The sequence below is a fragment of the Drosophila melanogaster genome, chromosome X (genome assembly GCF_000001215.4).
Source record: "Drosophila melanogaster chromosome X".
NCBI classification, from domain to species: domain Eukaryota; kingdom Metazoa; phylum Arthropoda; class Insecta; order Diptera; family Drosophilidae; genus Drosophila; species Drosophila melanogaster.
The window spans coordinates 3,940,807-3,965,347 of NC_004354.4; the positions used below are offsets into that span (position 1 = coordinate 3,940,807).

Sequence of the window (24,541 nt, forward strand, 5' to 3'; positions counted from 1 at the left end):
AAATAAAGTTAAAGTTAAATCATAGCATGCAGTGGACAAGTCATATTAGTATCTATCTACATCAGAGAGTCTATTACAAAGCGAAATTTTTTGTTGTAGGGACATTTTCATTTTCAAAAAATATTCCTTGCACGCAAGATAATCGGTACGCACCGGTAAACTATCGATTTTCGATAGTCATCTGACAGAAGACGCACATAAAATTGAATTCCTTCGGAAGAGTTTTGACGAAACGCGAAATTTCGGCAGCACGATGATAACTGCTGAGAAGCACCCGCTGGACAATTGCCAGTTGTTTGTCCAGCTGAAGAAAATATTCCATGACAACAACGAACAGGCCAAGTGTCTGAAAGATATGATTTACTGGAGTGGTAAGTGAAGTACCAGAGGTTAGTGCCCAAATATGAACATTGTTTGTTCTCAGGAAACGATGAGCACATTGAGAAGATCTGCGACCAAGTGACGGACCTGCTGGAGGAGCACGATCTAATCATACAGCCGCCAGACACAATGGATCCTTTTGCTATGAATCAACTGCGTGGACTACTGGTGTACCTGGTGCTGAACACCGCACACGACTATTTCTTGTGCAAATCGCAGTGGAGCGCCAATGTCATGCATTTGTGTAACCAGCTTCCGCCTATCCCACTGTTCTTGACCATCGCAATAGCCGTTAACTGCTGTCTCATGGAGCCGCTGGAGGAATTCCTTGCTTGTGGACCCCGCTGGCTGACCATCCAGTATTTTGAGGCATTCAATGAGGCTCTGTCGGTCATTAATTCAGATTGCGTGGAAACACTACCGCTGCTCTCTGCCGCCCTCAGAGCAGCCGGTCGCGCAATTGTCAACTGCAATTTGCCCGCAGAAAATAAGCAACTGCTGCGCCAGATAGCCTGCATGGAACATCGTCATATCTTGGACTCTAAACAGCGCCTCCATACGCTGCCGCGTCCATCCACTCGAAAGATTTACCTGGCCAAGGCTATGGATCACCTTATAGAAGTCCTTTTGTATACCCTCAATGATCCATTAAAGCGGGAGAAACCAAATTGCTTCGCCGTCTACAGCCAAATAACCGAGGACATCAGTGACAGCAACTCAAGCGATCCCATGCCTGATCTGCGGCATTTCGCCCAAATACTGCTAGACGTTCTGCAGCGTATCTTTCAGCTCGTTAGCGTAGACACGTATATGTATTGGCATGAAATGAAATCGAAAAGTGCTTTGTATAACTGCCAGGAGCTAATCTGTAGACAGACGGCAGAATTGCTTAAAGTACTCCAATCAGATAAGTTGCTCGGAGAGCATCCGGTTTGCAAGCAGATGCAGAGCTTTGCGGATGCAGCAAAAACATTGGAGCAGCGCGTTGCCGAGATGAGAATGGGTGAACTCTTAGTCTTTCTCGATTCCGGTATGGCCACCGATGAGGAGTTGCTCGCCGGGCTGGACAATCTCTTTAGCCGCTTCATAGCCTTTGGTAACGATGAGTGCGTGGAAACGATGGCAAATCATTTAATTATGCTCACCAAGAAACATGCCCAGATAATACTCAGTTTCCTGGGTCAGGTGGTGGAGTCCGAAATGGTGGTCGAGGACGAGGGCATATCCGTTACGGAAGTAAATCAGGGGGATGACGAGGACGAGACCTCGTCCAACGATGATTACGAAGAGCTGCTAAGCCTAGTACTGCGTCCCTTATTTATGCAATTAAATGTCGAGGACAAGATGGAAGTACTGCTATTGCGCGATGAGCAAAACGTTACCCAAGGATTTAATTTCAAGGCTCCCGATCATCGGGAGCGTCGCATACGCTTCTTTAATCAATTGGATTATAATAAGCGCTTCCCGATAACCAAATTTCTAGTACTGTGCTTTGAGAACGCAAGACAGACCTGGATTGATTTCTCCCACTTGGGCGTGACGCATACTCGCTTCTCGAAGCTATTCTGGCACATAGCTCAGTCTTGTCCCAAGCATGCTGCTTTTCATATTTCCGCCTGTGCCGATAACATCTTGGTGAACGAGCAACTACTTCAAAAGCCGTATGCCTTGCAGTTTACACTCTACCTATATGGCCACCGACAGATCCTCAACGGTCTCTACACGTCAGCGCGACAACTGTGCGTTAGTTTGAAAGACGGACGGTGTCCCTACGGAGAGGATGAGCTTAGGCAGGCGCAAAATAGGTTCCTAGACGCGTGTGCCTACGGTTTGGCCAAGTTTATAGAGCCCATGAACTTGCCCAGCTTGCAGTTAATCTTGAAACTGCTCAAGCAGATTAGTCTGGGTGAAAGCAATCTAATCACCCGAGGCACTGCAGAGTTAAATGCACTCGAAAAGGAGCACCCGAAATTGGAGAACGGAGACGATGCACCAGCTGTCAAGGTGGCCAAGCACTACACATATCTGAATGCCAGCTTGCCAGAGTGGCGTTTGAAACACTGGAAGCTGATCTCGCATGTCATGAAAACCATTGATGCCCTACGCTGGGACTTGGCCACCTTTGAAGATTTCCGGGTGGATAATTTAGAACTGGCGGTGTGGTATTGGCAGGACGGTCTGTCTCATCTGACATTCCTAGGCACTGGTGCGCTCTTATAAATGTAAGTCCAAGACGAAAGCCTACTAATTATTGCTCTTTCACAGAATGCCGCCAGAGGATCTTGAACCAAGTGAACAGTTTAAAGCACAAGGGCTTTTGGCTCATCTACCTTAAAGAAGACACCTTAAAGGACACACGCTCCTTTCTCAAATTGCTAACTCAGTCCAGTGCACAGGAGGCTAACGATCTCTTCAACAAGCTCCTTAAAAAAAGGGCCGATTGTGCTGTTATGGGCGATCTTAGCGATGCAGTGGTCAAGGTGAACAGCGAGTCCGCTTTCATGGCCTTTAGATTCCTATTTCGAGAATATTTGATCGCCTTCCGGAGCCACGCCAAACACAATAAGACCATCACGAAGCGCCAGCATTGGGATCATTTGATGGCCGTTGTGGCCAAGGCTCCATTCTCCATTCGCAACGAGATTATGAAGCTAGCTAGTAAAGCCTTCGCTGTGCGATTCGGCATAAATATCCAGGAACAGCAGGCGGCCAAGTGTTAAGGAGATGCTGTTAGAAGTGTAATTTTCTTAAGCCAAATCGAAATTCCGCCGCTTGTCCAACACTTTAATTCTTAGGCAGTCAGATCTCTATATGACTAAAAACATATATAATATTCATAACGCTAGGATTGAACATCAGAATAATTTGATATCAGATTATTTTACAACTTTGTATGTCCTTTAAAAGGGCGACTGTATGCACATAACAAATGTACCACTACCATGCAAATTTTTTGTCTTACTAAAAATACTTTGGCAAGCAAGTGAAGTTATTCAGCTGAAAATTAATAAAATTTTGCATGTTCTTTTTTTTTCGTATTATTATGTATTATATATATAATATACAAAACGCTATGATTGAACATCAGAATAATTTGATATCAGGTTATTTTACAACTTTGTGTGTCCTTAAGGCCGACTATATTTACATAAAATATGTAATACTACCATCAAATACAAATTTGTGTTCTATTAAATAAATGCTTTGGCAAGCTTAAAATTATTGTAATTTTGCATGTTCTTATTTTTATTCGTATTTTTATGTATTACTTCGACTGCTTTGCTTCCTGTTGCAAAATTGTAACTTAAAACTAGGAAAATTTATTTTAATACATTTTTAAATTTCATGTACTCGTTATGTTATAAATTTAACTAATTTATATTCTGTCAAAAGCTGAATGGCATTATTCAGGGAAAGGAAAATTTTGGTGCAAATTGTTATTAATAACATTTTCAAATTACCTAAATAAAAAAAAAAATAGAAAAAATATCTTGTCTTAAAAAACACTATATATATTTTACAAGGTAATTTAACGACCAATGCTTGACAAGTATCGAAAAGATTTCAAACTCAAATGCCGCATGCGAATCGCATTATTTTAAATACATTTGCTAAATAGGACCACTGTTTAAAAAACTGCAGTTGACTTTGGAGAAGTCGCAATATTTATAATGTCAATTATTAATTATCGAATAAAACATTACAATAATAATACAAATAATTAATTATCGAATAATACATTACAATACTTTATAAAATATCTTCATTTAATTTTCAGCTGAGCAAAATACAAAATATCATATGAAAATGTTTATAAATAAAGTTAAAGTTAAATCATAGCAAGCAGTGGACAAGTCATATTAGTATCTATCTACATCAGAGAGTCTATTACAAAGCGAAATTTTTTGTTGTAGGGACATTTTCATTTTCAAAAAATATTCCTTGCACGCAAGATAATCGGTACGCACCGGTAAACTATCGATTTTCGATAGTCATCTGACAGAAGACGCACATAAAATTGAATTCCTTCGGAAGAGTTTTGACGAAACGCGAAATTTCGGCAGCACGATGATAACTGCTGAGAAGCACCCGCTGGACAATTGCCAGTTGTTTGTCCAGCTGAAGAAAATATTCCATGACAACAACGAACAGGCCAAGTGTCTGAAAGATATGATTTACTGGAGTGGTAAGTGAAGTACCAGAGGTTAGTGCCCAAATATGAACATTGTTTGTTCTCAGGAAACGATGAGCACATTGAGAAGATCTGCGACCAAGTGACGGACCTGCTGGAGGAGCACGATCTAATCATACAGCCGCCAGACACAATGGATCCTTTTGCTATGAATCAACTGCGTGGACTACTGGTGTACCTGGTGCTGAACACCGCACACGACTATTTCTTGTGCAAATCGCAGTGGAGCGCCAATGTCATGCATTTGTGTAACCAGCTTCCGCCTATCCCACTGTTCTTGACCATCGCAATAGCCGTTAACTGCTGTCTCATGGAGCCGCTGGAGGAATTCCTTGCTTGTGGACCCCGCTGGCTGACCATCCAGTATTTTGAGGCATTCAATGAGGCTCTGTCGGTCATTAATTCAGATTGCGTGGAAACACTACCGCTGCTCTCTGCCGCCCTCAGAGCAGCCGGTCGCGCAATTGTCAACTGCAATTTGCCCGCAGAAAATAAGCAACTGCTGCGCCAGATAGCCTGCATGGAACATCGTCATATCTTGGACTCTAAACAGCGCCTCCATACGCTGCCGCGTCCATCCACTCGAAAGATTTACCTGGCCAAGGCTATGGATCACCTTATAGAAGTCCTTTTGTATACCCTCAATGATCCATTAAAGCGGGAGAAACCAAATTGCTTCGCCGTCTACAGCCAAATAACCGAGGACATCAGTGACAGCAACTCAAGCGATCCCATGCCTGATCTGCGGCATTTCGCCCAAATACTGCTAGACGTTCTGCGGCGTATCTTTCAGCTCGTTAGCGTAGACACGTATATGTATTGGCATGAAATGAAATCGAAAAGTGCTTTGTATAACTGCCAGGAGCTAATCTGTAGACAGACGGCAGAATTGCTTAAAGTACTCCAATCAGATAATATGCTCGGAGAGCATCCGGTTTGCAAGCAGATGCAGAGCTTTGCGGATGCAGCAAAAACATTGGAGCAGCGCGTTGCCGAGATGAGAATGGGTGAACTCTTAGTCTTTCTCGATTCCGGTATGGCCACCGATGAGGAGTTGCTCGCCGGGCTGGACAATCTCTTTAGCCGCTTCATAGCCTTTGGTAACGATGAGTGCGTGGAAACGATGGCAAATCATTTAATTATGCTCACCAAGAAACATGCCCAGATAATACTCAGTTTCCTGGGTCAGGTGGTGGAGTCCGAAATGGTGGTCGAGGACGAGGGCATATCCGTTACGGAAGTAAATCAGGGGGATGACGAGGACGAGACCTCGTCCAACGATGATTACGAAGAGCTGCTAAGCCTAGTACTGCGTCCCTTATTTATGCAATTAAATGTCGAGGACAAGATGGAAGTACTGCTATTGCGCGATGAGCAAAACGTTACCCAAGGATTTAATTTCAAGGCTCCCGATCATCGGGAGCGTCGCATACGCTTCTTTAATCAATTGGATTATAATAAGCGCTTCCCGATAACCAAATTTCTAGTACTGTGCTTTGAGAACGCAAGACAGACCTGGATTGATTTCTCCCACTTGGGCGTGACGCATACTCGCTTCTCGAAGCTATTCTGGCACATAGCTCAGTCTTGTCCCAAGCATGCTGCTTTTCATATTTCCGCCTGTGCCGATAACATCTTGGTGAACGAGCAACTACTTCAAAAGCCGTATGCCTTGCAGTTTACACTCTACCTATATGGCCACCGACAGATCCTCAACGGTCTCTACACGTCAGCGCGACAACTGTGCGTTAGTTTGAAAGACGGACGGTGTCCCTACGGAGAGGATGAGCTTAGGCAGGCGCAAAATAGGTTCCTAGACGCGTGTGCCTACGGTTTGGCCAAGTTTATAGAGCCCATGAACTTGCCCAGCTTGCAGTTAATCTTGAAACTGCTCAAGCAGATTAGTCTGGGTGAAAGCAATCTAATCACCCGAGGCACTGCAGAGTTAAATGCACTCGAAAAGGAGCACCCGAAATTGGAGAACGGAGACGATGCACCAGCTGTCAAGGTGGCCAAGCACTACACATATCTGAATGCCAGCTTGCCAGAGTGGCGTTTGAAACACTGGAAGCTGATCTCGCATGTCATGAAAACCATTGATGCCCTACGCTGGGACTTGGCCACCTTTGAAGATTTCCGGGTGGATAATTTAGAACTGGCGGTGTGGTATTGGCAGGACGGTCTGTCTCATCTGACATTCCTAGGCACTGGTGCGCTCTTATAAATGTAAGTCCAAGACGAAAGCCTACTAATTATTGCTCTTTCACAGAATGCCGCCAGAGGATCTTGAACCAAGTGAACAGTTTAAAGCACAAGGGCTTTTGGCTCATCTACCTTAAAGAAGACACCTTAAAGGACACACGCTCCTTTCTCAAATTGCTAACTCAGTCCAGTGCACAGGAGGCTAACGATCTCTTCAAAAAGCTCCTTAAAAAAAGGGCCGATTGTGCTGTTATGGGCGATCTTAGCGATGCAGTGGTCAAGGTGAACAGCGAGTCCGCTTTCATGGCCTTTAGATTCCTATTTCGAGAATATTTGATCGCCTTCCGGAGCCACGCCAAACACAATAAGACCATCACGAAGCGCCAGCATTGGGATCATTTGATGGCCGTTGTGGCCAAGGCTCCATTCTCCATTCGCAACGAGATTATGAAGCTAGCTAGTAAAGCCTTCGCTGTGCGATTCGGCATAAATATCCAGGAACAGCAGGCGGCCAAGTGTTAAGGAGATGCTGTTAGAAGTGTAATTTTCTTAAGCCAAATCGAAACTCCGCCGCTTGTCCAACACTTTAATTCTTAGGCAGTCAGATCTCTATATGACTAAAAACATATATAATATTCATAACGCTAGGATTGAACATCAGAATAATTTGATATCAGATTATTTTACAACTTTGTATGTCCTTTAAAAGGACGACTGTATGCACATAACAAATGTACCACTACCATGCAAATTTTTTGTCTTACTAAAAATACTTTGGCAAGCAAGTGAAGTTATTCAGCTGAAAATTAATAAAATTTTGCATGTTCTTTTTTTTCGTATTATTATGTATTATATATATAATATACAAAACGCTATGATTGAACATCAGAATAATTTGATATCAGGTTATTTTACAACTTTGTGTGTCCTTAAGGCCGACTATATTTACATAAAATATGTAATACTACCATCAAATACAAATTTGTGTTCTATTAAATAAATGCTTTGGCAAGCTTAAAATTATTGTAATTTTGCATGTTCTTATTTTTATTCGTATTTTTATGTATTACTTCGACTGCTTTGCTTCCTGTTGCAAAATTGTAACTTAAAACTAGGAAAATTTATTTTAATACATTTTTAAATTTCATGTACTCGTTATGTTATAAATTTAACTAATTTATATTCTGTCAAAAGCTGAATGGCATTATTCAGGGAAAGGAAAATTTTGGTGCAAATTGTTATTAATAACATTTTCAAATTACCTAAATAAAAAAAAATAGAAAAAATATCTTGTCTTAAAAAACACTATATATATTTTACAAGGTAATTTAACGACCAATGCTTGACAAGTATCGAAAAGTCGCTAAACTAAAAATATCGATACCCGATGCATCGATATTTTTTTCACATCACTAGCTGACAGAATATATGGCTTTTTTACATTTTGCGTTTTCAACTGAAGTTTGCGAAGAAACCGAAGCGTGGTAAACCACTGAAATCGAAAATATCGACAGAAAAGCGACCTAAAGTCGGTGAAGAAGTCGCACGTTGATCGTTGTGTTTTTTTCCCGAAATTTTCTGCAAAAAGCCCGTGCGTGCGTGAGTTTCTCTGGCTCTTGCTTTTTTTTTGTCCATGCGTGTGTGTGTGGTCGCATAAATTTACCGATATTTCGCCTGTGAGAGCGAAACGAACGAAAAACGAAAGAAAAAAAGAGAGACGAGTAAAGTAAAACGAAACAGGCATAAAAACAGCAGCAGTTTTCTTGATATATTTGGCTAAAAAACGCAAACGTAAGCGAAAAATTTGAAATCCCTCTTTTAATTTAGTTGTGTGCCTGTGTCTCGTATCTATGCGTGCGTCTGCATTTTAATATAATTTTGTGTGCATTTTCTTAACAGCAAACAGCCAGCAAGAACAACAAATAGCTGGGCAAAAACAGGACGCACAAAAAATAAAATTAAAACGATAAGAGGCGAAAAGCGGAGAGAGTGAAATTCTCGGCAGCAACAACGACAAGAACAACACCAGGAGCAGCAGCAACAACAACAACAAAAGCCAGCCGCCACAATGAGCAAATCACTCTTTGATCTTCCGTTGACCATTGAACCAGAACATGAGTTGCGTTTTGTGGGTAAGTTTATTTTACATTATTTTCGCGTTTTTGCGGAAAGGTCGCTGCATATCGACCAAAAAAGCCGATTCACCTCCCATTTCTTGCAAAGAGCAAACTGCAAGTTTCACTTTTTCTCTCTCTCACGCGCACATTTAATCTCCCTCCCTCTACGCTTTCTATTGCCATCTCGCTCGATTGGCTATCAATAATTTCCGTTGTTTTTGTTCTTCCTTTACATACGACACCTTTTATTGTTGTTCTTTTCGGGGTCTACGTGTATCATCGCTCTGCTTCTTTCCGTTTTTTTTCTTTTTTTTTTTTTTGCTTCAGCTCTTTAATGTATTTTATTTTTTGATGCCGGCAGCTGGCGTCGCTCTCTTTCTCACTTGCACTCGCCATCCCTCTCCCTCTTGCTCACTCGTTTCGCGTTTTTGGCTAGCATTATATTTTTATACGCAAAAACTTGTCATGGGCCATTTTAATTTTTTCTTGTCTTTTGGCTCCTTGAATTTTGGCCAAAAAGCAACAGCAGCAGTGACAAAAACAATGCAAAGAGCTCGCACAGTGGGTGCGACAAGTGGCACGGTTGTCATCGCATTGTTATTGAACTCCTGTTGCCAAGCTGCATTTTCCAGTGCATAAACATTTAATTTTTTTCGCGAAATTTTATCACAGTCTCAATTGCAGAACGAAATGTCTACTTAAATGACCAATCATTGTTGATTGCGATCTAGAATAATACACCAATAACCATTCACCATTTGTATTTTGTCTTATTGAAAAAAATTGAGTTAACTTTTCAAGTATTTTGCTATCGCTTCCATTGTGCGCAAATATTTTAATATCTGTGTATGTGTGAGTGAGCCTTAGCCCCATTCTTTTGCAACCCCCTCGCCCACGTTTCCCGTTAGATCGTGAATAGTGCGGTCGGCGAGGGGTGAAAAACACATGCATGACGCGACTTTGTCTAATGAAATTTCCTTGACACACACTTACACCAAAGAAAAACACGCACACGCCATGCTAACAAACAAAAAAAATTCCTTTCGTTAGTTTTTGCCCATTTCCTGGTTTGTTTTGATTTTCTCACCAATGCCTGTTAAAAATGTGACCAAAAAAACTATTTTAGAATGTAAGACCCCGCGATCGATTTCTAGTCGGCTTAAAAGTAATATTCGGAGTAATACTAGCGTTTACTAATCACATTAAATCTGAAATAATTTGAAGTAATTTTTGTAATTTCATAATAGTTTCAAAATAAGTTACACATTTTGGTAGTGAATCCAACTTCAATATGCAGGGTATTCCTCGATATTCAGTTTACTATTCGGTTTTTGTGCCCGTTCTCGATTTTGTTTTGATATTAATTCAATTAATTTGAACTTGCCTCGACCAATGACGCAACGAGCGTGACGCTACACAAAAATCAGGAAGAGTGGGGAAAATCGGGAAAGTAGAGAAATGTGGAAAGTGCGAGTGTTGGGCGCTTTTGGGTTGGGTGGGGCTATCGCCAAAATAGTGTGACTAATCGGGTGCATTCAATATGAAAGGGCGATAATGCCTGTTTTATTTAAAGATCATATCATGAGGAGAAAATCGGAAATCAGAAAATATTAACAATAGGGAAATATGTATGTACATATGCGTTATATGTGCCATGAAATTAATAAGATGTGTTCCTTAAGCTAACACTCATTTTGATATATTCTCGCCTTACAGGTCCCTTCACCCGACCCGTTGTCACAATCATGACTCTGCGCAACAACTCGGCTCTGCCTCTGGTCTTCAAGATCAAGACAACCGCCCCGAAACGCTACTGCGTACGTCCAAACATCGGCAAGATAATTCCCTTTCGATCAACCCAGGTGGAGAGTGAGTATTTCTCAAATGGTATATCGTTACTCTAATAATATCGTTACTTATCCTCGGCATGTACATAGTCTGCCTTCAGCCATTCGTCTACGATCAGCAGGAGAAGAACAAGCACAAGTTCATGGTGCAGAGCGTCCTGGCACCCATGGATGCTGATCTAAGCGATTTAAATAAATTGGTAAGGGGAAACGAATAGGACTCTTAATGATGGCATAGTGTGTATATTACTTTTCTAATCAACGTCCTATTCTACACCCGCAGTGGAAGGATCTGGAGCCCGAGCAGCTGATGGACGCCAAACTGAAGTGCGTTTTCGAGATGCCCACCGCTGAGGCAAATGCTGAGAACACCAGCGGTGGTGGTGCCGTTGGCGGCGGAACCGGAGCTGCCGGAGGCGGAAGCGCGGGTGCCAATACTAGCTCAGCCAGCGCTGAGGCGCTCGAGAGCAAGCCGAAGCTCTCCAGCGAGGATAAGGTATGTTAAGTCGAACAGGCAAAACCTTTCTAATGGCATAATAAATAACGCTAACATATTACCCAGTTTAAGCCATCCAATTTGCTCGAAACGTCTGAGAGTCTGGACTTGCTGTCCGGAGAGATCAAAGCGCTGCGTGAATGCAACATTGAATTGCGAAGAGAGAATCTTCACTTGAAGGTAAGCCAATTCCATTATGACTCTTCATTTTTTCTGTGTTTTGAGTAGTGCAATGTCGAAGTTACTGCTACCTAAGGGAGTTCCTCAGCAGTATTATCAAGATGTCTTCAATATTGAATATTCAGTTTTGTTCGCAATCGGTTAGAATGAGTCGATTCAGCCATAAGGAGAAGCAGGCCTCTGACTTTTTTCAAATTATAGGCTGTACGCGATGATCTCAAAATTGATATGAAAATTAATGACACTATTAGTGACAATTTCTTGCATTAGGTTGCTGTGGTGTACTAAAAATAATCAGCCTTTAAATATAAGTAAATCCAATTTGGTAATTCCAAGAATAATGCAAATAATGATCTGTTGTGCCTGGGAGTTTTCTGCGCGCTTGATATATAATTATTGTTATTATACAATAACTCGGTTCAGTTGGGGTGCTGATTTGTTTTCGAGTTCAAAAAAGAATACATAGGATAAATATTTTGTAAGTAGCCAGATAAGGATCAATCTATCCATTTGTGTAAATTAATAAATTTCTCAACCATTTGCAGGATCAAATCACACGTTTCCGGAGCTCGCCGGCCGTCAAACAGGTGAATGAGCCCTATGCCCCAGTCCTGGCTGAGAAGCAGATTCCGGTCTTTTACATTGCAGTTGCCATTGCTGCGGCCATCGTTAGCCTCCTGCTGGGCAAATTCTTTCTCTGAATGCCATAAACGAACGCCAGCAACATGCTACATGCAACGTGCAGCAACAGTAACAGCAAGAACAGCGGCAACACCATCATACAGCAACAGCAACAACAAAAGCAAAAGCAGCAGCAGCAGCAGCAACTAACAATAGCAACAACAACGAAAGAAGAACAGCAGCAGCAGGAGCATTAAAATAAATTTAATTGGCAGAAGAAACAAACCACAGAGACGAATGTAAAGCTGACTAAACCGGGGACCGTATACATTTAAACGGTTGTATTGAAAATCAAAAATAATCATTGTTTGTTAGCGAAACAAGTATCGCTCAGAATAGTATGGATTATGATGTGAGAAATATTGTTTGGTTCCAACATATTGCTCAAAGACAGATTGGCAGTTCTTGTTTTTAATACGAATCTTAACGAGACTTAAGTGTAAAGCATTCGAAACAATTTTAAGCTGTATTGACGCTTCGTGTATTTCAACCAAAAATATTTAAGTTTTTGCAAGATCTCGCTTGAATTAGTCGCAACCGGACTTTGAGTAATAAGAACATTTGGGCCCTATGAAATCCCTCACATCATAATCAATACTTAAAAAAAAGAAAACATAACGAATGATTACTTTTGGTACCTGGGCTAAACAAAACAAAAAAAAAAAAAAAAAACAAAAAAAAAACCGCAGAGAAAGGGAAAAATAGAAGAGACGTAAAATCGTATTTTCGCAAGGGGGAACATCTCTCAAGAACTCTTTAAAATCCGCTAAGATCCATACGTATATTTGCTCAGATTTTCGATTGCATTTTTTCGCTATTATTAATTTGTAAGAACTTAAGTTTAAAATGCCTCACAATTCGTTTTAATAATTTTTCGATGCATTTGCAAACGGGAAAAGTCAAGTATTTCAAAGAATAACAAAAATTATCATTAATCATACCTTCTCGACGAAACTAAAAGAAAAACCAATTTGTTACTTGAGTGCGAGAATAAACTTCAGTTTTATCAATTTTTTTTATTATTTGCTTTCTTTTTGTTAATTAATTTTTTGCAGCCACATAGACCTAGATGTAAAATTTAAATCGAAAACAGAAACGCAAATGTCAAGAAAAAAACATTTAGCAAAATGCAACAAAAATTAAGAAGAAACACTTGTATGGAAAACCAATCAATGAAAAGCTTCAAAAAATAAAAAAATAAAAACAACAATGCTCTGCAAGGCCGACGCTCTCTAAGAAAGAAAAGTTGCTTCACCTCACCCCTCGTCCCATCACTCTTTCTCATTCTCAACCGTCTGTCCCTCTCTAAATCCCGAAACGAGATCGAACGCGGACGGCGGCTCTATATATACATATTTATATATAATCATTATTGTTTTGGTTGGCATTTGCATTTACTAAGTTTCGTTTTAGTCACTTCAGTGGTTACATTACTACACACATACACACCACTCAATGAACGCTATATATATATATATATATATAGATATATATATATTATATGAATATACTAAATTTCTGTAAGCAAACCTTTATGTAATTTGTGTTGTTTGCCAAGGTCGAATTGAACGATTTCCAGCCCAAATGGCACCGAAATTGAGAAAATCCATCAACTGTATCCGACACGCCGATATATATACGATCTAATAAGTGCAAAAAAAAAATCAATCAATTTTCTAAAAAAGAAAACACAAAAAAAAAAAGGAACGAAAAAACCTTTACTAGAAGCAAAACAAACGCGTGTTGTTCATGGTTTACACTGCACCCGTGGATCCATAGATTTGGATCCATAGATACACCCACCCACCCACTTGGTTCCTTTCGTAGCGCCTACTATTTGCTGGCGATGCATCTTGTTTCACACAATTGTTTCCCCAACACATTTCATTGCTATTGTTCGTGGTTACGACTTTTTTTATATAGTTTGCAAAGCATTGAAAAGGGTATATAGATTTATACATGAATATATATTCGCCGACATGCATGATCGCTGTAATTTCATAGGCATGTGGAAAACTCGTATTTAAATGTTTAACTAGAAATACAGAAAAGAAAAGAAAAAATAAACTAAAAATAAATAAAAGGAAATGTGGAAATAAACAAATGATAAAGACAAAAGCAAATCATAAGCAAATTGTACTTGATGTCAGCTGTAGCAAAAAAAAAAAAACAAAACACAATATATATGAACATAATAATAATAATAAAATGTGAAAACGGAACTTAACATTCAAAAATTGTTTCGATACATTTAACAACATTCAATTGCATTATTTGATTGAAGTCAACCGACACACACACACACTTTACTCACACCCGAAAGAGTCTGTCTCCTCGCGAAGTAGGCGCAAAATCAACGAAAGTTGTAGAAGATCTGGAAGCTGGAGATCAGCACACACACACACATACACACAAGAGAAAAACAATTATTATAATATTTACAGCATGAATCTTAAAAACTAAGCGTTTTTTTCTCAAAGGAAAAGTAAAATGAAACATTGTTAATTAAACATCAAATATCATTTGAAATAAATTTAAATAAAACGAAAAGGAAACGCAATGGTGTCTTATTATACAACTGTGCTATAAATCCCATTTAAGCAGCAGAGATTGTATCCCTTATAAAAAATGCTTTGGTTTAGTTCTTAAATTCTCTTTAGTTAAGTTTTCTGGTTTTTCTTCAGCTTCGTTTCACAATTCGTTTTGTTTTATACAATTTTTACATATCTACAACATAAAACGTACGCGTTTGGAACAAATCGGGAATACGGCTCGAACGGCCAAGGGGATGAGCTTTTTTTTTTAGCTAGCCAAGGTACATAATATCGTATAAAGAACTCTAATGCTATTGCCATTGTCCGCACAAGGAAGGCCAGGATCGAAGTTAGTGTAATGATTTGTTATTAAAGTGCTAGTCGTAGGAGTACGGGCTTCTGGACGTGTGGTCGTTCTTGCCGCGAAATGGAAATTGGCTAGCCAGTGGTTTGGTGGCCCGCCTCCTCCTCCTTGTTGTTGTTGCCCAGTATCCAGTCCATGAGCATCATCGATGGCGAACGCAATCCGGATTGAGCTGTAAATTTGAATTGAAGTCGGGGGATTCGGTTAGGTACATGGCACTTGCTGACGCTTCAGTAGCATCCACTCACAGAGATCCACGCCTATTGCTGTTGGAGCTGCTGATGTTGGTGCCGCTACTGCTGCTACTGCCCCTGCTCCTGATTGTGATCCCGAGCCCTGCTTGGCCATGTCCTTCTGCAGTTGAAGCATCTGCTGCAGGCGCTGCTCGCGCTCGTCCACGATGACCTTGTCCTTGGAATGCTTCACCGTCTGCAACTCAGCTAGCCTGAAAAGAGCAATAACAACCATTAAGCCTTTGCTCCATTATCTTGTAGGACAGCACTCACTTCTGCTTGAGGTCACTGCCCGCTGCGCTCGTCGTGCCCAGAAGTTCGCTGTTGCTGCCCGCACTGCTGATTTTACTGGGACTGCTGCTCGAGGCGGCTGATGAGGATGCCGTGGCACTTGCTGCTCCGGAATAGAGGAGAACAAAAATTAGGATTGGATCGGATCATATATAACAAAAATGCTCAGAATTGGCAATCCGACTCACGTTCATCGCTAACGCGACTCCGCTCAGTTTCCAACTGGCGCAGTGTGTCCGACAACTTCAGTTGCAGGTGATCACGTTCCTCGAGCAACTGCACCAGTTCCACAATCATTTCCTCGACTCGCATGTCGCGCTGGTGGAGCATCATGAGGGCGTAATCTAGATCCGCTTTAAGCACATACTCGGGCAGTGGTTCGTTGGCAGTTAAGGATGGTGGTCCACCAGCTGAGACTGTTGTCGAGGCAGGATTGCCCCCACTGGCTCCACCACGATTCTGCAGCCGGAACGGATCGTATTGGGCGGCTAAACGAGCGTACTCGGCTGAACGAATGGCCAGCTGTTCCTTTAGCGTCACTATCTCCATTTCCTGCGTTTCCAGCGCCTTTTGCATCTTTTGCATTATGTCGCTGGTGGCCTCACCTTGTGTGGACTGCTGACTCTGGGGCAGTTCCCTCTGCTGCTGCTGGGTAACCTCCTCAAGTTGCGCCTTGAAGGCGGCTTCCCTTTGAGAGAGATGTTCCTGCCAAATGCTGGCCACCTCGCCGCACTTTTGCTCCACCAACTGTTCCCACTGCTGATTGATAGCTGACAGATCGGGTATTTGCTCTGCAGCGGAATTCTGGCCAAGATTTTGGCTTTGCAAGATTTCTAGAGAACGGCGCAGCTCGGTGATTTCAATGTTTTTGGTATCCAGCTGGAGCAGCGTTTGCTTCATCCTATCCTCCAGCTCTAGGCTGCTAAGAACATGATTGTTAAGCACACGCAGTTCCTCCTCCATATCCGATTTCTCTTGCTGGAGCTGTTGGCACAGGCTTTTTAGCTTTTCAACGGTCTCCCCGTCGTCCTTTGGAGGAGCAGCTGACACCTGCTGATCTTCCTTGTCCTCCTCCAATTGCTTGACCTGCATGCGTAGTAACTGTAGCTCTTGATTTTTGGTCAGGATCTCGAAGACAAGCTTCTCCGTTTGATCTTCGCGCATAAGCTCTTCGATGCGTTGCTTTAGGTGCACAATCTCTGATTCCTTCTCCTGCAGTTGAGCCATTTGCTCATCATTTCTGGAGGCCATGTCCACCGAGAGTTGTTGACCCTGACAACTCTGACGCAATGCTTCCAATTCGGCTTGATCGCGTGCGCGCAGAGCTTCCAGTTCGATTAGTTGTTGGCGCAGCTGTTGAAGCTCCAGTTGTTGATTATCCCGCTGCTCGATTGCAATCCTTGCCGCTTCATCGTGACCCTGGCTACTCTGACGCAATGCTTCCAATTCGGTTTGATCGCGTGCGCGCAGAGTTTCCAGTTCGATTATTGCTTGGCGCAGCTGCTGGAGCTCTAGTTGTTGATTGTCCTGCTGCAAGGTCGCAATCCTTACCGTCTCGTCGTGACCCTGACAACTCTGACGCAGTGCTTCCAATTCGGATTGATCGCGTGTGCGCAGTGCTTCCAGTTCGCTTTCTTGTTGGCGCAGTTGCTGGAGTTCCAATTTTTGGTTGTCTTCCGCCTCATCGTAACCTTGGCTACTCTGACGCAATGCTCCCAATTCGGCTTGGTCGCGTGTGCGCTCATCTTCCAGTTCGCTTACTTGTTGGCGCAGTTGCTGGATCTCCTGCTGTAGGCTCTCAATCCTCGCCGCCTCATCGCCGTCTAAGGATGAAGAGACAGTTGCGGCGGGCTCACCCCACTGGTCTAGTTGGCTAAGCTTTTCTTGGAGCTCCCGAATGCGAGCCTGGTACATTTGCACATCCATGTCCTGACGCTCCTTCATTTCGGCCATACGATCGTTTCCTGCTGTCAGAACATCGATACGTTTCGCTAACTTCTCTTTTTCCAGGGCGTGCTGTTGTGAAATTTCTTCCGCTTTGCTCAGACGAGACTCTTGCAACTGGAGCTGATGCTTCAGCTCCTCAATAATGGTTGAATCCAGATCATTATCCACTGTCACAGTGGGCGTGGCGGTCGTTGTTGCCTTCGTTTTGTATTCCTTCAGACGCTTCATAAGCTTGGCGGCTTTAGTCTGTAGTTCGGTCTTTTGCTGCTCGGCATTGGACAACTGCAGCTCTAATTGAGCGATTCTCGTGTGCAGGTGCTCCACATCGGTTTGCGGCGCTTCGTTGGCAGCACTGGCCCAGGGATCCTCGTCAACGCCCCAATCAATGGTTTGAGCAGTCTGCTCCTGAATTTCCTGCTTTGGCTGGCACAAATATGCCTTTTTGGGCTGGATCAGTGGTTCCACCACTGGCTCCGTTTGGGGCAGACCCAAATCCAAATGGTGACTAACAGCATCGGGCACTGTTTCCTCTGCCTGACCGCCGAAGAACATGTCCAATGTAGGCGCTGCCGCCGGTTGGATAAGCTTCTCCAGTGCCGCCAAGCGATCACGTTCCTCATTTGCCGTTTGAATGTCGGCCAGCTGCTGTGTCCGTTCGCTTAGCAGGCGCTCTACTTCCGAAAGACGCTGCTCCAACTGCAAACGTCGCTCTTCCTGCTCGGCCAAGTTCTGATTTCGCGCCAGCAGCTTCGTTTCCAAGTCCTGTGCATGCTTCTCCAGATCAGAAACGTTTCGCTGAAGATCCTCGATTGTAGGTGGTGGAGAAATAGGTGGCGGTGCACTTGCCGCTAGGGAAGAAACCCTCAGTGGTTGGGCTATCTCATCGAAGGGCGAGGGGGCGGCCAAAGCATCGCCACCAAAGAACAGTGAAGCCGGTGGAGGATGCTGCTGAGATTGTACAGCAGGATGATGATGCTGTTGCTGCTGCTGCTGGTGCTGCTGCCTGGCCAGTTGTGCCTGCAGTTCGCTTAGCTGCTCCGCCAAACGCTTGTTCTCCGTTTCGATGTAGACCTGATCATCAGTTTGATTCTGACCCAGAGTGTCCAACTCAGCGATTCGCTGCTGCAGCGCCTGCAGCTCCTGGCTGTGATTGGCGCATAGAGCATCTATCTGAGTGCGCAGGTTGTCCATTTCGGTCTTGTCCTGCATGGCCTGCATGCGAAGTTCCTGTAGCTCCAAAACATCTTGCTCAGCACTGTCATGCTGCAAACGAAGCAGTGTCACTTCCCTACTCAAAGTGGATCTCTCGCGTTCCACCTCCTGGAACTCTTCGTTGAGTCGCTGTAGTTCCTCAGTTCGTTGGGCCACCAGCTCTTGGGACCGCTCCAATTGCTGGCAAAGCTCTCGCGTTTCGGCTGCAGCTCGCTCCACATGGCTATTGAGGTCGCATTCGAGTTCATCGAGCTCCGTGGCCTTGGCTGCCAGTTTGGCATCGTAAACCTGCCGCTGACGGTGCAGATCCGCCTCCTTGACGTCCAGTTGCTGTCGGAGTTCGGCCAGCTCCTCCTGGCTGTGGCTGCTCATCTGTTCCCTTTCTGCCTGGGCGGTGGCTGTTAGTTGCGAGTGTTTGGCCAGCAGAGACTCGTACTCCGTTCGCAGGCCAGCCAGTTGCTGCCTGCTCTCTTCAGCTTCGCTGGTGAGCAACTCAAGTTGGCGACTTTGAGCTTGCTCCCGTTGTCCAAGCTCATAGAAACGCTCCTGTAGCTGCTGATCCTGTTGGCGCTTCTGCTCTTCCTGCTCGCGCTGTTCCTTCAACTGTTGCTCCAGTATTTGCACTTTATCTTGGGACGCCGCTTGTTGGTTAGCCTGACTGGCGGCCTGTTCCTCAAGAGCAGCGCTTCTGGCCTGCAGTTCCGTATTCTGAGCCTCCAGCGACTCAATGTACGAGGCATCCTCCTGTAGCTTGGCTTGAATCCCTTCGTGAAGTGTCTCCAGACGGGCGATGGTCATCTCAAAGTTTGCCTTATCGCTGGCGTACTGTTGCGCCAACAGAGCGTGTTGCTCCTGGGCCGCCGTAAGCTGGACACGAAGCTGTTGAAGTTCTCTCTCTGCCACTTGGAGGGATTCCGCTTGTTGTTGCTAAAAATTTTTTTTATTTGTTGCATTAGAAGGTAAATGAGGTTCAAGTTCAAAGTTCAATCTCACCGATTGTGATTCCAATAGTTGATGTGAAGTTTTGGTAATGGTATCATCGCCTTCACCGGCTGCCCTGCTCCTTTCCAGCTTAAGAATCTCTTGTCGGAGGGCAGTAATCTGTTGTGGTTGATTATTATCTTCGACATCAAATATGCCTAAAAATCGATTACTCACCTCCGCATCCTTTTCTAAACGCAGTTGCTCGTGAGCGGCCCGCGCGTTCCGCACATGTTCCACCTCGCTGTCTTGATCCTGCTGCAGTTGCTGTAACTCACGCTGCAGCGATTGAATCGTGGCATTGCGAAGCTTTATCAACTCCTTGGACTTTTCGAATTTCTTCGATTTGGCCTCTAATTGACGCCGCAAATCCTCGACAGCAGTGGGCTCTTCGTTTACCCTCTGTCCAAGATTATGGATTTCCTCCTGAAGCTTAGAGATTTCTTCCCTGAGTCTGGAGTTTTCCTGGCCCAGTTGAAAGACTTCCTGATCGGCTTCTTGGCGCTCGCGTCGCAACTCCTTGCTTACCAGATTGGCATCTTGGAGCTCCGCATCACGTTCTTGGATAAGTTGCTCCTGCTCTTGTATTTGCTGCTTTAACTGACGCAGGGCATCGCGATTTTCCAGGTTGAGATGGATCTTGGCCTTAAGGTCTTCGTTAAGCTTGCTGACCTGTTGCTGCAGTTGTTCAACCCGATGGTTGTCCACGATGGGTTCACGTTCCACCTCTTCTTTCTGCTTGACAAGCTCCTGCTGTTCTTGAAGTTGACTAGTAAGTTCCTGGACCTTCTGCTCGAGATCGGCATTGTCCTGTGTGCGTTTCTTGAGGTTAAGGGCATACTTCTTGAGTTTCTCGCGCAGTTCGCGGTTCTTGAACTGCTCCTCTTTGTGGGCATGTTCTAATCCTTGATACTCCTGGATTTGCTGGTTCAGGGCATCGACAGTCTCCTGGCTGGAGGTCAACTCTCTGACCTGCTGGGCAACTAAACTTTTGCTAACGCGCAGAGCCTCTCGGAGCTGATCCGGATCCTCTTTGGCTCTCAATTCGCGCAGCTCCTCTTGTGCTGATTGCAATTCCAGCATCTTAAGGTTAAGCGCGTGCTCGCTTTCGCTGACACTCTCAATGAGTTGCTGCTTCTGCTCGGCAACTAGAGTCTGTAGGATACTCAGCTCGCCCTCCAGAGATTCGGCTCGGGCCTCTAACTCTCGACGAATCCTTGTTTGCTGCTCCAGTTGCTTCTCATGGCTCATTTCCTTGGAGTTGAGCAGCTGATCGAATTGCTCTGATTGCAGCTGGAGTTGTGTGATCTCGGCACTCTGCCTGGCCACCAATTGCAGCTGTTCTGCTTCGGTTTGACGCAGCTCCTTGATTTGATCTACCTGCTCCTCGATCTGCTGGCGTTGCTCGGCCTGCAAGGAGCGTGCGTCCTCCAGCTGGGACTGCAATTGCAGGATTTCATCTTCCCTTTGAGAATCGGAACCAACTATGGCCAATGGCGCTTCGGTTTCAGGATAGCTTTCCCGCAATTCATCCAATTCCTGGCGCAATCGGGAGATCACCGCCTTGAGTTCCGCGTTCTGTGCGTTTAGCTGCTCATATTCCGCAAGAGCTTTTCCGTTGGGAGCGGTCACGGCCACCACGGTCTCCACAACGGTAACAGTTTCTACCGCCGTGCTCGCTTCCTTAACCTTGTGGAGAAGCTCACTCAATTGGGTGTGACAGTTCTTGGCCTCCTTGGCCAGTTTCTTGGACACATTGAACTTGGCCTGCCTATCGTTGGCCTTGCGATAGGCCTCCAATTCAGAGTTGAGTTTGCTCAGGGATTTCTCGCATTTCTCAAAGAGCACGGGGCCTCCTTCGCCGGCGTCCAGTGTTGCGACAACTTCGGAGGAGCGTTGCATTGAACTGAGTTCCTGCGAGAGATTGGATGAAGTGGACGTGGAGGAGATCAGATCCTTCTCACGTTCACGCTGCAACAGCTGAAGAGAACTTGAACTTTCCTCCAATCTTGCCTGGAGTTGCAAATTCTCGGCCGACAGTTGCTCCAGCTTGTCCAATACCTCTCCGCGCTCCTGGGTGAAAAGTTCGAGACGTTCTCTAAGCTGGGAAAGAGTTTCGCCAGAGGAATCCTCCTCCTCAGTTTGCTCCGTCTGAGTGAGCTCGCTGACGTGACTTGGCCCTGGTGGATGCACTTGCTTCTGCTCCTGGGCGTCGCCCTCGCTGGCCGGACGTCGTTGGCCTAGGCACTCTAAGTGATGACGCTCCACTATTTCAATGGATTCCGCAGAACTGGATGAACTGAGTAAGGCCTCTAGGGCCTGTTGCAATTCCAATTTCTGCTCTTCCAGCAAACGAATTGTTTCCAGCTGCAGTGGATTATTGGACTCCGTCGATTGCTCTGGCTGGCGGTCGTCCTCTTGCATGTTGGCCAACTGCCATTGACCCTTCTCGTCCTCGAGGACGGCGATCCTTTGCTGCAGTTCCTCGTTATCAGCCAACAGTGAAGCCAACTGCTGTTGGCCATCTTGGGATTGGAATTTCTGCAGCTTCTTTTCCGCCTGCTTGCATTTCAGCTTTAGCTTTATGTTGGCCTTGTTAGTTTCGTCCAGCTTTAGCTTCAGCTGCTGCAGATCCTCCTGCATCTGCTTGCTGGCGGCACTGTCCTCCGAATGGTCCTCCAGAAATAGGGGCTTACTGCGACTGCTTTGCGCGAGTTTCTCCTCAAGGAGACGCAGATTCACATTGAGCACATTGAGTTCCGTTGTCTTTTCTGCGAGTTCTTCGTTTTGGGCAGCCATTGCCGACTTCTGTTCCTGCAGCTCTAGAAGCTGCGCCGCTATGGTGGCTTCCAGTTCCTCAAGGCGCTGGGAAACAATCTCATCGGTCACCTGGAGCTTCGCCTGGGCAGCAACTTGCTGACGCAACTCCTCATTAGTTGCCTGTAGATCAGCCAGCTGGTTGGTAAGCTCCTGGAGCTGTTTGGCTAGCTCCGCGCTCACCTGTGCATCGGTATGCGCTGCTTCCGATTGCGGACTGCGGGAAGCCTTTTCCTGCTCTTGTTCCAACTCCAGATTACGCTGTCTTTCGCGCGCCGTGGTCAGCTCTTCCTGAAGTTCACAGCGCGTCGTTTCTAACAGGTCGTTGACGTTTTCCAGCTCTGCTAGTCGTTCTCTTAAGACTAAAACTTCGCCCTGGAGGCGAGAGTTTTCCTGCACCTTCAGGCTATCCTCTTCTGCCTGGACCACACGCAATTGCTCTAACTCCTCGTTTCGCTGGGTGAGCGTGCGCTGTAATTCCGCACCGGATAGTTCCAATCGCTCGATGAGTTTAGCGCGCTTGGCCAGTTCTGTACGCAATTCATTTAGCTCCTGTTCCTGCCGGCCCTGCTTGAGTTCCGTCAACTTCATACGACTCCTGAGCAACTTCACCCGGCTTTCGTCCACCGCCTCCTGACCCTGGGCCTCCAAGTCCAAGGCAGAACGATGGCGGGATACGGGTGGATTGGAGACAGACGCCGCGTGTCGTAGGTCCGTCATGGAAGAGCCCAGCTCGGCGGTCGTTTGGTGGCCAATATTCGACTTTACAGAAAGAAGAGACTTGGCCAGATCCCTCTTGCGCTGCTCCAACAAAGCACGATTTTGTTCCGTGCGCTGTGTGAGCATCAGAAGCTTCTCGCTGCCACTGGTTTGGAGTAAAGAGACATCACCGGGGTCGCTGTCCTTTGTGGGTGAGACCAGTGGAGTGGAGGAGTCGCCGGAGCGCGTCTTCAACACGGTGAGCTTCTGACCCAGTGTCTTAAGCGACTCCATGGAGTCACTCATGCTGGACTTGTGTCGCTCATCCTGGGATTTCCTTAAGGCGCGTTCTTTTAAGGCAGTGAGGCGCTCCTGAAAGCAATCATTTCGAGTCATTTAATGATATGAACCACTTGATTCACAGCGCCTAACTCACCTGCTGCTTGTACAGATTCTCTTTAAGGCTATCCAAACGGCCCTTGCCTTTGGTGCCTCTCGTTGTGCTGGCGGATACATTCTGTAGGGTAGATTCAACAGATAATATTGAATCCTGCTTCACTTGGGGGATTTGTTCAGATTTACCCACCTGTAACGAGGACAGATCGTTGGAGCTGCCCGCTAAGCGTATATCCGCCTCGCCATATTCGTGATCGTCGGGCTGCAAGTGGTCATGATCAGTATGGACGCATGTACGTACAGGGAACACCAAGTGAAACCCACCTGAACGATGGAGAAGTCGTAGGAGCTCTCCAAAGCACCCGAATCTTCCGCCATTGTCGTTTCAATTACAAAATATTACTAACTATCCTAGCGTACCGGACCAAATGCAGCAGCAATAACAAAAAAAAAAAAAAAACCAAAAACAAACAAAAACACAAATCGGGGGAATCGGGAATATATATGCGGACTGGCTATCTGAAGGACCGATTATATATCCACGGTGGCTGCGCAGCGCTAGCTATCGACATTGACTGCAACGAGAGAGGGTTTACCATATAGCTAACATATATCATCCGCTTCCGATCGGCTAGAATTGTCTTTAGCTTTGAATTTGCGTTTCTTGTTGTTCTTTTTATTTTATGGAATTCGTGGCACTGACGTGTGCACCTCTCTATAGATGTGTGCGTGTGTGTGCGGCTGTGTGTGTGCGAGTGGGGCTGTGTGTGTGTTTTGTTTGCTGTTTTTCCAGCGCTTGTGTCGATTTTCGCCTGGTTTCTGAGTTACAAGCCACTAAGCACTAGATTGCAACGTAAGAGCTTTCTTATGTGCACGCTGACAGATGTATATTTACCAATTCTAATTAATGCCAGCGTAAAAACAATTCGATACCAGGGCTGCGCAACAACTGAATAGGGTCACAAAGCCCT

General features: G+C 44.8%; 4 protein-coding genes across 8 annotated transcripts; 3 read left to right on the top strand and 1 right to left on the bottom strand.

Annotated features, from left to right (window-relative positions):
* The first annotated feature begins 40 nt into the window (after positions 1-40).
* Gem4b (Gemin 4b) lies at positions 41-3,459 on the top strand. The gene is made up of 3 exons (NM_166997.2): positions 41-371; positions 425-2,587; positions 2,647-3,459. Exons 1-3 carry the CDS (start codon positions 254-256, stop codon positions 3,099-3,101), a joined length of 2,736 nt encoding a protein of 911 aa, NP_726900.2. The 5' UTR covers positions 41-253; the 3' UTR covers positions 3,102-3,459.
* A 777-nt stretch (positions 3,460-4,236) lies between these two features.
* On the top strand, positions 4,237-7,654 carry Gem4c (Gemin 4c). The gene is made up of 3 exons (NM_166998.2): positions 4,237-4,567; positions 4,621-6,783; positions 6,843-7,654. The coding sequence occupies exons 1-3, from the start codon at positions 4,450-4,452 to the stop codon at positions 7,295-7,297; spliced, it is 2,736 nt and encodes a 911-aa protein (NP_726901.2). The 5' UTR covers positions 4,237-4,449; the 3' UTR covers positions 7,298-7,654.
* A 514-nt stretch (positions 7,655-8,168) lies between these two features.
* Vap33 (VAMP-associated protein 33kDa) lies at positions 8,169-14,636 on the top strand. Of its 4 annotated transcripts, NM_206625.2 has the most exons (8): positions 8,169-8,566; positions 8,675-8,907; positions 10,609-10,761; positions 10,830-10,939; positions 11,023-11,094; positions 11,197-11,235; positions 11,302-11,415; positions 11,961-13,280. In NM_206625.2, exons 2-8 carry the CDS (start codon positions 8,844-8,846, stop codon positions 12,114-12,116), a joined length of 708 nt encoding a protein of 235 aa, NP_996348.1. In that variant the 5' UTR covers positions 8,169-8,566; positions 8,675-8,843; the 3' UTR covers positions 12,117-13,280. The 4 variants fall into 4 exon arrangements, with proteins under 4 accessions (NP_996348.1, NP_996346.2, NP_570087.1 ...); NM_206623.2 differs by having other exon boundaries at positions 11,023-11,235; positions 11,961-14,636; NM_130731.3 differs by having other exon boundaries at positions 11,023-11,235.
* Positions 14,637-14,736: 100 nt separating this feature from the next.
* lva (lava lamp) lies at positions 14,737-24,521 on the bottom strand. 2 transcript variants are annotated; one of them, NM_001297920.1, is made up of 10 exons: positions 24,466-24,521; positions 23,895-24,145; positions 23,761-23,832; positions 23,611-23,691; positions 19,836-23,546; positions 19,671-19,778; positions 15,707-19,604; positions 15,501-15,621; positions 15,243-15,439; positions 14,737-15,166 (listed from the first exon to the last, which is right to left on the bottom strand). In NM_001297920.1, the coding sequence occupies exons 2-10, from the start codon at positions 23,946-23,948 to the stop codon at positions 15,069-15,071; spliced, it is 8,340 nt and encodes a 2,779-aa protein (NP_001284849.1). In that variant the 5' UTR covers positions 23,949-24,145; positions 24,466-24,521; the 3' UTR covers positions 14,737-15,068. The 2 variants fall into 2 exon arrangements, with proteins under 2 accessions (NP_001284849.1, NP_525064.1); NM_080325.4 differs by having other exon boundaries at positions 23,895-24,521.
* Between the last annotated feature and the right edge of the window lie 20 nt (positions 24,522-24,541).